This window comes from Hypanus sabinus, chromosome 1 (genome assembly GCF_030144855.1).
Source record: "Hypanus sabinus isolate sHypSab1 chromosome 1, sHypSab1.hap1, whole genome shotgun sequence".
Lineage (NCBI taxonomy): Eukaryota > Metazoa > Chordata > Chondrichthyes > Myliobatiformes > Dasyatidae > Hypanus > Hypanus sabinus.
The window spans coordinates 152,727,364-152,742,693 of record NC_082706.1 but is presented as its reverse complement, the minus strand read 5'-3'; the positions used below and the strand labels follow the sequence as shown (position 1 = coordinate 152,742,693).

The 15,330-nt window shown below is 42.5% G+C and overlaps 1 protein-coding gene across 1 annotated transcript; it reads right to left on the bottom strand.

The window, feature by feature from the left end:
- Nucleotides 1-1,398: 1,398 nt before the first annotated feature.
- Nucleotides 1,399-2,395, bottom strand: LOC132381006 (general transcription factor II-I repeat domain-containing protein 2-like). The gene is made up of 2 exons (XM_059950118.1): nucleotides 1,762-2,395; nucleotides 1,399-1,676 (listed from the first exon to the last, which is right to left on the bottom strand). Exon 1 carries the CDS (start codon nucleotides 2,366-2,368, stop codon nucleotides 1,766-1,768), a length of 603 nt encoding a protein of 200 aa, XP_059806101.1. The 5' UTR covers nucleotides 2,369-2,395; the 3' UTR covers nucleotides 1,399-1,676; nucleotides 1,762-1,765.
- Nucleotides 2,396-15,330: the final 12,935 nt, after the last annotated feature.

Below are 15,330 nucleotides of genomic sequence, written 5' to 3'. Positions count from 1 at the left end.
ATTTGGTCAGAACAGAACTTAGATAAAAGTTCTGCTTCCTTTGAAAGTAGATTTAAAATAGATTTTTGGTTCCTGTGGGAACTACATTTTCTGGAACTAAATTTAACAGAGGAGAAAGAGTTGCTTGTAATGTCAGGACATTGACAGACATCATCCTCTTCCAAATCCAGTTTTTCCACTTTTACAGTAGTCTCCTGCAGTAGAAATAACAACTTGATTAATGTAAGGAGGTAATGCTTTCGAGAGATAGAGTGATTTGAAGAGGCTCCTGCAGGAAATCTTCCACATTATTCATATGTCTCCTGTCAAAGTCATGGAATCATAAAGGTATCCTGCAGTGGGAGGGAGAACAGCCAGAGGTCGTGGTACATATTGGTACCAATGACATACGTAGGAAAAGGGAAGAGGTCCTGAAAAAGTCTACAGGGAGTTAGAAAGGAGTTGCGAAGCAGGACCGCAAAGGTAGTAATCTCGGGATTACTGTCTGTGCCATGTGACAGTGAGAATAGGAATAGAATGAGGTGGAGGATAAATGTGTGGCTGAGGGATTGGAGCGGGGGCAGGAATTGAGATTTCTGGATCATTGTGACCTCTTTTTGGGGCTGGTGTGACCTGTACAAAAAGGACAGGTTGCACTTGTATCCCGCGGGGTCAATATCTTGGTGGGAAGGTTTGCTAAGATTACTAGGGAAGAGTTCAAACTAGAATTGTTAGAGGGTGGGAACCAAACTGAAGAGACTGGGGAAGAGGAGGTTGGCTCACAAATAGAGAAAGCTTGTAGACAGTACGAGAGAGAGGATAGGCAGGTGATAGAGAAGGGACGCTCTCAGACCAAAGGTTTAAGATGTGTTTATTTTAACGCAAGGAATGTTGTGAACAAAGCGGATGTGCTTAGAGCGTGGATCAGTACTTGGAGATATGAAGTGGTGGCCATTACAGAGACTTGAATGGCTCAGGGACAGGAATGGTTACTTCCAGTGCTGGGTTTAAATATTTCAGAAAGGACAGGGAGGGAGGCAAAAGAGGTGGGGGCATGGCACTGTTGATTAGAGATAGAGTCATGGCTGCAGAAAAGATGGATGCCATGGAGGGATTGTCTACGGAGTCTCTGTGGGTGGAGGTTAGGAACAGGAAGTGGTCAATAACTTTACTGGGTGTTTTTATAGGCCACCCAATAGTAACAGGGATATCGAGGAGCTGATAGGGAAACAGATCCTGGAAAGATGTAATACTAACAGAGTTCGCATGATGGGAGATTTTTAACTTCCCAAATATCGATTGTCATCTCCCTAGAGCAGGGGTCAGCAACCTTTACCACTGAAAGAGCCACTTGGACCCGTTTCCCACAGAAAAGAAAACACTGGGAGCCGCAAAACCCGTTTGACATTTAAAATGAAATAACACTGCATACAACGTTTTTTTTGCCTTTATGCTATGTATAAACAAACTATAATGTGTTGCATTTATGAAATTGATGAACTCCTGCAGAGAAAACGAAATTACATTTCTGCATGCAACAAAAACATTTTGAACTCCGAAAAAAAGACGTTGGGTTGAAAGTTACTTTTAAGTAAAATATTCAATGTCTATTTGAGTCCTTCTTGTATTTATGAAAAACGCCGAACTTAAATTTTCCGCCAGCAGCAAACCAAAAATAACGTCAGCCAGCTGTCATCCTGAAAAATGAAAGGACTATTTCACTGAACAATGAAAAAATATGAATATAAGTAAAATAATAGGCAATTAAAATATTTATCATACTTGGTTAATGGGATTTCTGCTCCTGGACCTCAGCGCACAGCGTCTGCACATCAGGGCTGTATGATGTCACCTTCATCTTTACACAGGATCGCAAGCTGTCATCTGTGAGGTTTTCAATATCACTCCATTTGTGTTTCTGAGCAAGAACGGCCTTCTGACGGGCAACATCTTCAAGGTCTGCTGTCAAGCGTCTAAACTTGGACACCCATATGTCTTTGTCGGCTATGTCGGCCAGTTCCATCTCAAGATCAGGTTGACTCACACCTGCCAATGCAGTCGTATTCAGTAGGGAAGGATCGATGCTTAAGGGAGTGACCGGGAAGGATAATGTGTTTTTTTCCTCTCTGAACTCACAGAAGCGTTTCCCAAACGATGTTTGCATTGCGATGATTGCAGAATGTAAATACTCCGAAATTATCATGTCGTGACCTTGTTTGAACTCTCTCAAATTGGGGAAGTGAGACAAAGTGCCTTTCTGTAAATCTCTGGCAAGCACTGTCAACTTGCACTCGAATGCCAAAACATCCTCCAACATGTGCAGGGCTGTACGTCCTTTCCCCTGAAGAGCTGTGTTCAGCGTGTTCAGGTGCGCTGTCATGTCTACCATGAAGTGTAGCTTTTCCAGCCACTCTGGCTGTTCCAGCTCAGGAAAGGTGAGCCCTTTTCTGCCCAGGAAAGTTTTCACTTCTTCCAGACACGCGACAAAGCATTTCAGCACCTTCCGTCTGGACAGCCAGCGATAAAAACACGTTGTAGCGGTGTCAGTAAACTGCAGTCAAAGATAGCTTTATTCGAACTAAACAGCCTTGCTTTTAAGCCTCCCTCAACCCAGCCCCCATGGACGCAGATGCTGCAAAAGACGCGTACTCACAAACCCCCGTAGGCTATCTCCCTTAGCCGGAATGCTGGCTAATTGTGAGCCGTTTCGGATGTGGCAGGAAATGTGTCACTACACTTAGGTTGTACAAGATCACCATAATTACATTTCAAAAGCTAACAAACTAACATAAAATACATTTTAATTAAATACTGACCAATTATTTCCCAAAGCCACAGGGAGCCGCAGCACAGAGGTGAAAGAGCCACAAATGGCTCGGGAGCCGTAGGTTGCCGACCCCCGCCCTAGAGCAAGGGGTTTAGATGGGGTGGAGTTTGTTAGGTGTGTTGTGGAAGGTTTCTTGACACAATATGTAGATAAGCCTACAAGAGGAGAGGCTGTACTTGATTTGGTATTGGGAAATGAACCTGCTCAGGTGTCAGATCTCTCAGTGGGAGAGCATTTTGGAGATAGTGATCATAATTCAATCTCCTTTACAATAGCATTGGAGAGAGATAGGAATAGACAGGTTAGAAAAGCATTTAATTGGAGTAAGAAGAATTATGAGGCTATCGGGCAGGAAATTGGAGGCTTAAATTGGGAACAGATGTTCTCAGGGAAAAGTACGAAAGAAATGTGGCAAATGTTCAGGGGATATTTGTGTTGAGTTCTGCATTGGTACGTTCCAATGAGACAGGGAAGTTATGGTAGGGTACAGGAACCGTGGCGTACAAAGGCTGTAATAAATCTGGTCAAGAAGAAAAGAAAAGCTTACAAAAGGTTCAGGGAGCTAGGTAATGTTAGAGATCTAGAAGATTATAAGGCTAATAGGAAGGAGCTTAAGAAGGAAATTAGGAGAGCCAGAAGGGGCCATGAGAAGGCCTTGGTGGGTAGGATTAAGGAAAACCCCAAGACATTCTACAAGTATGTGAAGAGCAAGAGGATAAGACATGAAAGAATAGGACCTTTCAAGTGTGACAGTGGGAAAGTGTGTATGGAACCTGAGGAAATAGCAGAGGTACTTAATGAATATTTTACTTCAGTATTCACTATGGAAAAGTATATTAGTGATTGTAGTGATGACTTGCAGCGGACTGAAAAGCTTGAGCATGTAGGTATTAAGAAAGAGGATGTGCTGGAGCTTTTGGAAAGCATCAAGTTGGATAAGTTGCTGGGACAGGATGAGATGTACCCCATGCTACTGTGGGAGGCGAGGGAGGAGATTACTGAGCCTCTGGCAGTGATCTTTACATCATCAGTGGAGACGGGAGAGGTTCCTGAGGATTGAAGGGTTGCGGATGTTGTTCCGTTATTCAAGAAAGGGAGTAGAGATAGCCCAGGAAATTATAGACCAGTGAGTCTTACCTCAGTGGTTGGTAAGTTGATGGAGAAGATCCTGAGAGGCAGGATTTATGAACATTTGCAGAGGTGTAATATGATTAGGAATAGTCAGCATGGCTTTGTCAAGGGCAGGTCGTACCTTATAGGCCTGATTGAAGTTTTTGAAGATGTAACTAAATGCATAGATGAAGGTAGAGCCATAGATGTAGTGTATATGGATTTCAGCAAGGCATTTGGTAAGGTACCCCATGGGCAAGGCTTATTGAGAAAGTAAGGAGGCATGGGATCCAAGGGGACATTGCTTTGTGGATCCAGAAGTGGCTTGTACACAGAAGGCAAAGAGTGGTTGTAGACGGGTCATATTCTGTATGGAAGTCGGTGACCAGCGGTGTGCCTCAGGGATCAGTTCTGAGACCCTTAGTCTTCATGATTTTTATAAGTGACCTGGATGAGGAAGTGGAGGGATGGGTTAGTAAGTTTGCTGATGACACAAAGGTTGGAGATGTTGTGGATAGTGTGGAGGGTTGTCAGAGGTTACAGCGGGACATTGATAGGATGCAAAACCGGGCTGAGAAGTAACAGATGGAGTTCAAACCAGATAGGTGTGAAGTGGTAAGTATGATGGTAGAATATAGTATTAATGGTAAGGCTCTTGGCAGTGTGGAGGATCAGAGTGATCTTGGGGTCCAAGTCCATAGGACACTCAAAGCAGCTGTGCAAGTTGACTCTGTGGTTAAGATGGCGTATTATGTGGAATTGAATTTAGGAGTTGAGAGGTAAAATTTGCAGCTGTATAGGACCCTGGTCAGACCCCACTTGGAGTACTGTGCTCAGTTCAGGTCGCCTCTCTACAGAAAGGATGTGGAAGCCATAGAAAGGGTGCAGATGAGATTTACAAGGATGTTGCCTGGATTGGGGAGCATGCCTTATGAGAATAGGTTGAGTGAACTTGGCCTTTTCTCCTTGGAGTGATGGAGAGTGAGAGGTGACCTGATAGAGGTGTATAAGATGATGTGAGGCATTGATCATGTGGATAATCAGAGGCTTTTTCCCAGGGCTGAAATGGTTTAAGGTGCTGGGGAGTAGGTACAGAGAAGATGTCAGGGGTAAGTTTTTTACTCAGAGAGTGGTGAGTGAGTGGAATGGGCTGCCAGCAAGGGTGGTGGAGGCTGATACAATAGGGTCTTTTAAGGAACTTTGGAAAGGTACATAAAGCTTAGAAAAATAGAGGGCTATAGGTAAGCCTAGTAATTTCTAAGGTAGGGCATGTTCGGCACAACTTTGTGGTTTTCTATGTTTCTGAAGAGCACAGAAATAAGCACTTTGACATATCAAATTTTTTGGCAACATTCTTGTCTGTCTACACAAATCCCATTTACTCTAATTGTCCATAACCTTGTCTGTCTTTCTTATTTACGTTCCTGCTTAAATGCCTCTTAAAAATAGTGATCATCTCTACCATCTCCTCTGGCAACAACTTCAGTAATCAACCAATGTCTGAAGAAAATTTTCCCTTGGATCCTGTTTAAATTTTCTTCCTCTCAACTTAACCCTATGATCTCTTGCTTTTGATATCCCTACCCCAGGAAAAAGGTTTCTGACTATCATAACAAGACTATGCTATTTTCATGCTCACACTGATTATATTCAGGTTTTTTCGGTCATAAAAAAAGAGGCCAATATTTCCCAGTGAGTGTACAATGCAGTTTATGGAGCTGCTGTCTATCCCACACTTGAAAGGACAATTGATTGCATTCGAGTTCCATGTGCCATGCTAATAGATTACTGTACTGCCTTTGACCAGGAAAGTGTTTTCTTCTTCCAATGTGGAACAGCATTATAAAATGAAGTGGTTCAGTGCCAACGATAACTTGCTCAAGAACTCTTAAAATGTTGTCATTTTAGCATAATCATCACTGTCTCTTTAGTTTATAGAAGAATGAAGGAATATATAGCACAATAAGAATTGCTGGATAATTAAAGACAAATTCACCTTAAAACATCTTGATTGTTTCACCATTAGATGTTACACCCACACTGAGCTCAACAATTTCATCAGCTTTATCTCCATCTTCCAACCTGCCCTTAAATTCACATGGCCCATTTCTGACATTTCCCTCCCCTATCTCAATCTGTCTGTCTCCATCTTTGGAGATAAACTGTCTACTGACATATGTAATAAACCTGCTGATTTCCATAGTTATCTTGACTATACCTCTTCTCATCCTTTCTCCTTTAAAAATGCTATTCCCTTTACTCCGTTTCTTCATCCCCACTGCATCTGCTCCCAGGATGAGACTTTCTTTTCCAGGATATCTGAGATGTGCTCTTTCTTCAAAGAATGGGGGTTCCCTTCCTCCGCCATTGATGATGCCCTTATCTGCATCTCCTCCATTTCCTGGACATCCATACTCACCCCATCTCCCCACTTCCCTCTTGTCCTTAAGACCATAAGACTTGGCCTCCAAAGAATGGCAAATATTTCCACAAATTCACAACCCTCTGGCTTAAGAAATTCCTCCTCATCTCCATTCTATTCTGTAGATCTTCAGGTATTAGACTCTCCCACCATGGGAAACATCCTCTCCACATCCACTCTATGAAGGCCTTTCACTGTTTGATAGGATTCAATGAGGTCAGCCCTCATTCTCCTGAATTCCAGAGAATACTGGCCCGGAGCCATAAGATGATCTTCGTATTCAAGCCTTTCAATCCTGGAATCATTTCTGTGCACCTCTTGTGAACCCTGTCCCGTTTCAGCAGATCCTTTCTAAGATAAGGGGCCCAAACCTGCTCACAATACTACAAGTGTAGCCTCATCAAGGCTTTATGAAGTTTCAATACTACTATAAGGTTTTTATATTCTAGTCCTCTTGAAATGAATGCTAACATTGCATTTGCCTCCTCACTACATATTAAACCTGCTCCCAAGTCCCTTTATACCTCAGTTTTTTGTATATTTTCTCCATTTCAAACATAGTCAACCTTCCATTTCTTCTATCAAAGTGCATGACCATATACTTCATGACATTATCCTCCATCTGCCATTTCCTCACCCTTTCTTCTAATCTGTCCAAGTCCTTCTGTAGCTTCTCTACTTCCTTAAAACTATCTGCCCCACCAGCTATCTTCATTTCATCTGCAAACTTTGCAACAAAGCTATCAATTCCATCGACCAAATCATTGATATATAATGTAAAAAGAATTGGTCCTAACACAGACCCCTGTGGAACACCACTAGTCACTGGCAGCCAGCCACAAAAGGCTCCTTTTATTCCCATTCTGGGGTGTACACCGTCTGGTCCAGGTAACTTATCTACGTTCAGACCTTTCAACTTCCCACGAACCTTCTCTCTAGTTATGGCAACTTCACACACTTCATGGCCCTGACACCTGGACCTTCCACCTTGCTGCTAGTTTCTTCCACCCTGAAAACTGATGCAAAATACTTATTCCTTTCATCCGCCATTTTATTGTCACCCATTACTACCTCTTCAGCATCACTTTCCAGCAATCTGATACCCACTCTCGCCTCTCTTTTATACTTTATGTATCTGAAGAAAGTTTTGGTATCCTCACTTTTGGGTCCTCACCATCCAAGTTTTGGTAGCCTCTGCATCCAACATATCATTCTCCCCAACTTCTGCCATCTTATATGGGATCCTACCAGCAAACACATCTTTACCTCCCGTTCCTACTCTCCACTTACCACAGGAATCATTCTCTCCATGATTCCTTGTCCATTCATTCCTCACCACTAATCTCACTCGACACAAATCACTTCAAGCAACAGAAATGCTACACCTGACTGTTCATTTCCTCCCTTACTTCCATTCAAGGCCCTAAACAGTCCTTCCAGGTGAGGCAACATTTCACCTGTGAATATATTGAGGTTGCCTATTGTATCTGATGCTCCAAATGCGGCCTCTACTGCACTGACAAGACCTTACGTAAATTGGGGAACCACTTCGTCAAGCATCTCTACTTTATCTGCCAAAAATGGAACTTCCCTTGGCCAATCATTTTAATTCCTATTCCCATTCCCCTTCTGACATGTCAGTCCATGGTCTCCTCTTTTGCCATATCTACTCTCCAGTTGGAGGTACAACACCTAGTTTCCGTTTGGATAGTCTCCAACCTGATGGCATGAACATAATTTCTCCTTCCAGTAATTTTTTCCCTCCTCCCTTCTCTTCTATTTCCCACTCTGGCCTCTTACCTCTTCTCCTCACCTGCCTATCACCTCCCCCTGGTGGCCCTCCTTCTGCCCTTTCTCCTATGGTCCACTCTCCTCTCCCATCAGATTCCTCTTTCTCCAGCCTTTCCTACCTACCTGGCTTCACCTATCACCTTCTAGCTGGTCCTCTTTCCAATTCTCCCACATTTTTATTCTGGCAGTTTCCCTCTTCCTTTGCAGTCCTGAAGAAGCGTCTCCACCCAATATGTCAACTGTTTATTCATTTTCATAGATGCTGCCTGTCCTGCTGAGTTCCTCCAGCACTTTGTATGTATTGTATGATTCCCATTTACCAGCCCTTGGCCCCGCACCTCCAATGCCTTGGCAAATACTGCTTGTCCGGATACCTCATAAATCCCACTCACTTCATCTGGCTATACCCTATTGCAGAATCACAATGTCCTCATCACAACTTGCTCTTACACCATTATGAGTCATTGGCAAACTTGTAAACCCTACATTTCATTCCCTTCTCTAGGTTATTAATATAAATATCAATATTAGAGCTTCCTGCTTCACTCTTACTGCTGTGTGGCTAAGCACAGCTCTAATGCTATGTTCAAGGTTGCTGATGACACCACTACCACGCGCCAAATCAAAGATGGTGATGAATCAGCATCTAGGAGGGAGATTGAAAATCTGGCTAAGTGGTGCCACGGCATCAACCTCTTACTCAATGTCAGCAAGACCTAGGAGATTAGAAGTGGAGAGAGTCAGCAACTTTAAATTCCCCGATATTATCATTTCGGACAACCTGTACTGGGCCCAGCACATAAGTGAAATTCCCCAAGAGTTTGCAAAGATTTGGTATGACATTCAAAACTTTGTCAAACCTCCATATATGTGTATTGGAGAGTATATTGACCAGCTGCATCACAACCGGTTATGGAGACACCAATGCCCCTGAATGGAAAATACTACAAAAGGTAATGGATACGGCCCAGTCTTTCATGGGTAAAGCCCTCCTCACCAGATCTACACAAAGCGTTTTCTCAGGAAAGCAGCATCCGTCCTCAGAGGCCCCCACCACACAGGTCATGATCTCTTCCCACTGTTGCCATTAGGTACACAAGCCTCACAACTCTCACCATTAGGAACAATTATTATCCCTCAGACATCGGCCGAAAGGGAATAACTTCTCTTGCCTCATCATTGAAACGTTCCCACAGCCTGTGGACCCAATTTCAAGGACTCTTCATTTCATGTTCTCAATATTTATTGCTTATTTAGTTATTAACATGATTTATTTCTTTTTGTATTGGCACAGTTTATTGTTCTTTTGCACAATGGTTGAACACCCAAGTTGGTGCACTCTTTCATTTTTCTATTATGGTTATTATTCTATTATGGATTATTTGAGTATGCCTGCTGGAAAAAGAATCTCATTGTTGTATTTGGTGATATGGTCATTGTTGTATATTCACTTTGATAATAAGTTTACTTTTAACTTCGAACATTGAGAACCAATCCTGCAGTGCATTTCTAGTTATACCCCTCCAACCTGAACAAAAACCTCTATTCAAATCCTTTGTTTTCTTTGCAGCAACCAATTCTTAATTCATGATTATGCACTTCCTCTTGTACCTTAAACTCTTAATTTATGCATTAGTCTCTTATATAGCACCTTGTCAAATGTCTTTTGTGAAATCTAAATAAGCTGCATCTATAGGGTTCCCTCTCACCTCTCCCTGTCATACCTTCAAAAAAATTCAAGCAAGTTGGTCAAATATGATTTACTTTTCATGAAACCATGTTGTGGTTTCATGAAAATTAAGTTATATTAACACTTTATCCCATGTGCACAATTTTTTCACTGTTATTTTAAATTAATCCATCTGTTATCAGAGATATTTACAGGATCTCATGGAGAATACCGATGCAAAAAAATGGATTTTTACACATTCTTTCTTTCTTCAGAATTAATTTACCAACTTCATTCCCTACAGGTCCCATACGTACCTTAGCAACCATTTCCCTATTTATATTTCCATAGAAACTCTTACTGTTTGGTTTATTCTACTTGCGAGTTTTCTCTCAATTGCTGTTAGAAATTTTAATTAGACACCAATAGCCAAACACTGCTTTCTATAGTTCGACCGCTAAGGTTGGAAATGAGCTTGCTTCTAGAGCAGAGGCAACATAAATTAAACAGTTCCCATTAGTTCTGAAAGATCTCTCTTTGTGTAGCAAGTTTTTTGGAGGTAGGGATTACAGCAGGAAAGATTGAGAAACAGCACTGTAGGAATAATGCAGCCTTGATTGACACAAGTCTTCACTATGCTGTAGACAGATTGATGATGTGGGGCCAAACTGGTGTAAGTAAATAAAGATTTGCATTTAGAAAGTGCTCCTCCTAATGCAGAATGTCCCAAGGTGTTTGACTGTAATGATGTGACATAAGAAATGTGACAGCCATTTTGAACCCTCATCTACCAACGTGCTAGTGACCAGGCATTAAAGGCTTTCCAGGGCAACTGGGATAATTGCCTTGCTCGGCAAAGTCCTTTTTAAACAGTCATTTCTTTCCGCTTTAAAGACCAGAAGGACATTGTGAATGTTTCAGCAGAAAGACAGCAACTGTAGAAGTTACATTGGCCTAGATACAGTATGTGTATGACTGAAGGTTGTGCCCATAAACTCCAGGGACAAACTTTGTCATCTCTCCTTTCTCTCCTTAGCAGCCCCTCAGGAATAAAGAGTGCCTACTTCCACTAGCTTTATGTGTTTAGAAATGAGACCAATGTGGGAACACAGTGTGGTGAACTACATATACCTGTCTGGACATGCCTCCTGCTGACTGCTCCTGTGGCCCCTCCCATTGACCGTGGCCCCTCCCACAAACCCCTGTATAAAGGCGATTGAGGCCTGAGCCCGGCCCTTAGTCTCCAGGATGTAGTATGGTGGTCAACTACTACTTGTTCTTTCTTCCAGTCAATAAAAGCTGATATCTCGCCTTCACGTCTCAGAGAGTTATTGATGGTGCATCACACAGACTCTATCACAGATGAGGCATGGGGATAGGATCTGAGGCCTCTGTACCTTCCACTTCTTACAAAGGGTCTATTTATCCTGTGACATCTTGAATACACCTTCTATAATTTGAACAGACTTGGGACAGAATTTCCCAAGACTTGGGGATGTTCCATTTCTTTATGGATCCAGGAATATTTTTCTCTGTCTACCTTGTCAGCTTTTAAGTATGGAGTGTCAATGTTAATGGAACATGCTGCAGTCAAAGCTTAGTAATCCTACAAAAAATAGATTATCTCAACATCTGCAGTTCTACTGTGGCCACTTGCGAATAGTAGTCCATGTTCAAACAACTGGAAGTGAAGGGCATTAGAGTACTGCACACAAAAGACAAACTGAGCATTTGTAATCAGCCATTTAGTCCTTGGGCCCTGGCATGCATCATCACCCTGGCAGTCTTCAGCTAGTCTGATAAAAATAGTTGGCTGGATACACCAGAAAAAGCAAATACTAAGGATCCTAAAACCATTTTAAGAATGGTGCAGAATATACTCTCTAGAATCAGCCACAACTATAGCTCAGCTGTTTCAGTACAGCTGACATTTAAACAATCAAGTGAAAATTTTTCCAAACATCTCTTGTCCAGAAAGAGCAGATAAATCCAATCTGGCCAATTACCTCCCCATTACTCTCCCCTCATCAACTGTAAAGTGATGGAATGAGTCATCAACTGAATTATAGAAATTTACTGCATGGGAGGTCACTTAGATCATGGCACCCATGCTGACTGTAAAGGCAGCTATTTAGGATACTGTACTTCCATTTTCCAGCTTTTTGTGTTTTAGCCTTTTGAACACTCATCCAGATTACTTTTAAATTCAGTGAGAGCCTGTCTCACCACCAGCATGTCAGATAAAAAGACACAAAACTACATGCAATAAATAGGAAGACTATGACTTACTTTTTAACTCAGCAGCACTTTCCCAGTTTTTCTTGATGCTCTTGAATATACTCAGTGACTGCGAATTCCAGAGATTCACTGTTGCTTCTCAATTCTGTGCCAAATGGCCAACTCCTTATCTTGAAAGTGGTATCCTCAGATCTCGACCTCCCCAGCCAGGAGAAACTTTAACTCCACATCTATAGCCTGTAAAGCTCTGTAGAAATTAAGTAATTTCAATCACATCACCTCACATTCTTTTAAATTTAAGGTCATGGGTATAACTTCTTGCTAAATGATAAAGCTGCTATCTGAACGATTCAATCTGGGGGTTTCTTTGCTTTACTTTTTCAAATATATAGAACATAGAACATAGAATAGTACAGCACATTACAGGCCCTTCGGCCCACAATGTTGTGCCGACCCTCAAACCCTGCCTCCCATATAACCCCCCACCTTAAATTCCTCCATATACCTGTCTAGTAGTCTCTTAAACTTCACTAGTGTATCTGCCTCCACCACTGACTCAGGCAGTGCATTTCACACACCAACCACTCTCTGAGTAAAAAACCTTCCTCTAATATCCCCCTTGAAATTCCCTCCCCTTACCTTAAAGCCATGTCCTCTTGTACTGAGCAGTGGTGCCCTGGGGAAGAGGCGCTGGCTGTCCACTCTGTCTATTCCTATTAATATCTTGTACACCTCTATCATGTCTCCTCTCATCTTCCTTCTCTCCAAGGAGTAAAGCACTAGCTCCCTTAATCTCTGATCATAATCCATACTCTCTAAGCCAGGCAGCATCCTGGTAAATCTCCTCTGTACCCTTTCCAATGCTTCCACATCCTTCCTATACTGAGGTGACCTGAACTGGACACAGTACTCCAAATATGGTCTAACTAGAGTTTTATAGAGCTGCATCATTACATCACGTCTCTTAAACTCTATCCCTCGACTTATGAAAGCTAACACCCCATAAGCTTTCTTAACTACCCTATCTACCTGTGAGGCAACTTTCAGGGATCTGTGGGACATGTACCCCCAGATCCCTCTGCTCCTCCACACTACCACGTATCCTGCCATTTACTTTGTACTCTGCCTTGGAGTTTGTCCTTCCAAGGTGTACCACCTCACTCTTCTCCGGGTTGAACTCCATCTCCCACTTCTCAGCCCACTTCTGCATCCTATCAATGTCTCTCTGCAATCTTTTACAATCCTCTACACGATCTACAGCACCACCAAATTTTGTGTCGTCTGCAAACTTGCCAACCCACACTTCTACCCCAACATCCAGGTCGTTAATAAAGATCACAAAAAGTAGAGGTCCCAGAACAGATCCTTGTAGGACACCACTCGTCACAACTCTCCAATCCAAATGTACTCCCTCCACCACAACACTCTGCCTTCTGCAGGCAAGCCAGTTCTGAATCCACCTGGCCAAACTTCCCTGGATCCCATGCCTTCTGACTTTCTGAATAAGCCTACCGTGTGGAACCTTGTCAAATGCCTTACTAAAATCCATGTAGATCACATCCACTGCACTACCCTCATCTATATGCCTGGTCACCTCCTCAAGGAACTCTGTCAGGCTTGTTAGGCACAATCTGCCCTTCACAAAACCATGCTGACTGTCCCGGATCAAACCATGATTCTCTAAATGCCTATAGATCCTATCTTTAAGAATCTTTTCCAACAGCTTTCCCACCACAGATGTAAGGCTCACTGGTCTATAATTACCAGGACTATCCCTACTACCTTTTTTGAACTAGGGGACAACATTCGCCTCCCTCCAGTCCTCCGGTACCATTCCCGTGGACAACGAGGACATAAAGATCCTAGCCAGAGGCTCAGCAATCTCTTCCCTTGCCTCATGGAGCAGCTTGGGGAATATTCCATCAGGCCCCGGGGACTTATCCGTCCTAATGTATTTTAACAATTCCAACACCTCCTCTCCCTTAATATCAACATGCTCCAGAACATCAACCTCACTCATATTGTCCTCACCGGCATCAAGTTCCCTCTCAGTGGTGAATACCGAAGAGAAGTATTCATTGAGGACCTCGCTCACTTCCACAGCCTCCAGGCACATCTTTCCACTTTTATCTCTAATCGGTCCTACCTTCACTCCTGTCATCCTTTTGTTCTTCACATAATTGAAGAATGCCTTGGGGTTTTCCTTTATCCTACTCGCCAAGGCCTTCTCATGCCCCCTTCTTGCTCTTCTCAGCCCCTTCTTAAGCTCCTTTCTTGCTACCCTATATTCCTCAATAGACCCACCTGATCCTTGCTCCTAAACCTCATGTATGCTGTCTTCTTTCACCCGACTAGATTTTTCACTTCACTTGTCACCCATGGTTCCTTCACCCTACCATTCTTTATCTTCCTCACCAGGACAAATTTATCCCTAACATCCTGCAAGAGATCCTTAAACATCGACCACATGTCCATAGTACATTTCCCTGCAAAAACATCATCCCAATTCACACCCGCAAGTTCTAGACTTATAGCCTCATAATTTGCCCTTCCCCAATTAAAAATTTTCCTATCCTCTCTGATTCTATCCTGTTCCATGATAATGCTAAAGGTCACGAGTGGTGATCTTGGGTATGGAGGACACAGCTATCAACAATATACCAGTTATAGCCTTGCAAGGGTTCTATAAAACAGAATGGAGCTTTCCATTTTTATACTCAAATCTTCATATAATAATGTCAATATAATATTTTATTTCCTAATTGTTGTATCATATGTGAATTTTGATTGATTCATATCCAGGAACACCTTTCAGTTTCTCATCACTGAAATTACACTACTCCTTTCCATATGTTTCATCAAAATAGATGACATGACATTTCCCATGATCCTTTCCCTTCTCCAGCTCTGTATCCCTTTCACCAATCACCTTTCCAGCTCTCAGCTTTACCCCACCCCCTCCGGTCTTCTCCTATCATTTTGCATTTCCCCATCCCCCTCCTACCTTTAAATCTCTTACTACCTTTGTTTTCAGTTAGTCCTGACGAAGGGTCTCGGCCTGAAATGTCGACAGTGCTTCTTCCTATAGATACTACCTGGCCTGCTGTGTTCTACCAGCTTTTTGTGTGACATGACATTTTACCACATTCCATTCCATTTGCCTGTAGTAGCTTAGTAGATTTGGAATTAAGCAATATGTAGGAGCTTTCAACTAGTGAAAAATCTCTTTCAACTTTCACTCTCGATCCATCACTAATTAAATTTGCTTTTGATAGTTACAAACATCTCTGCTCA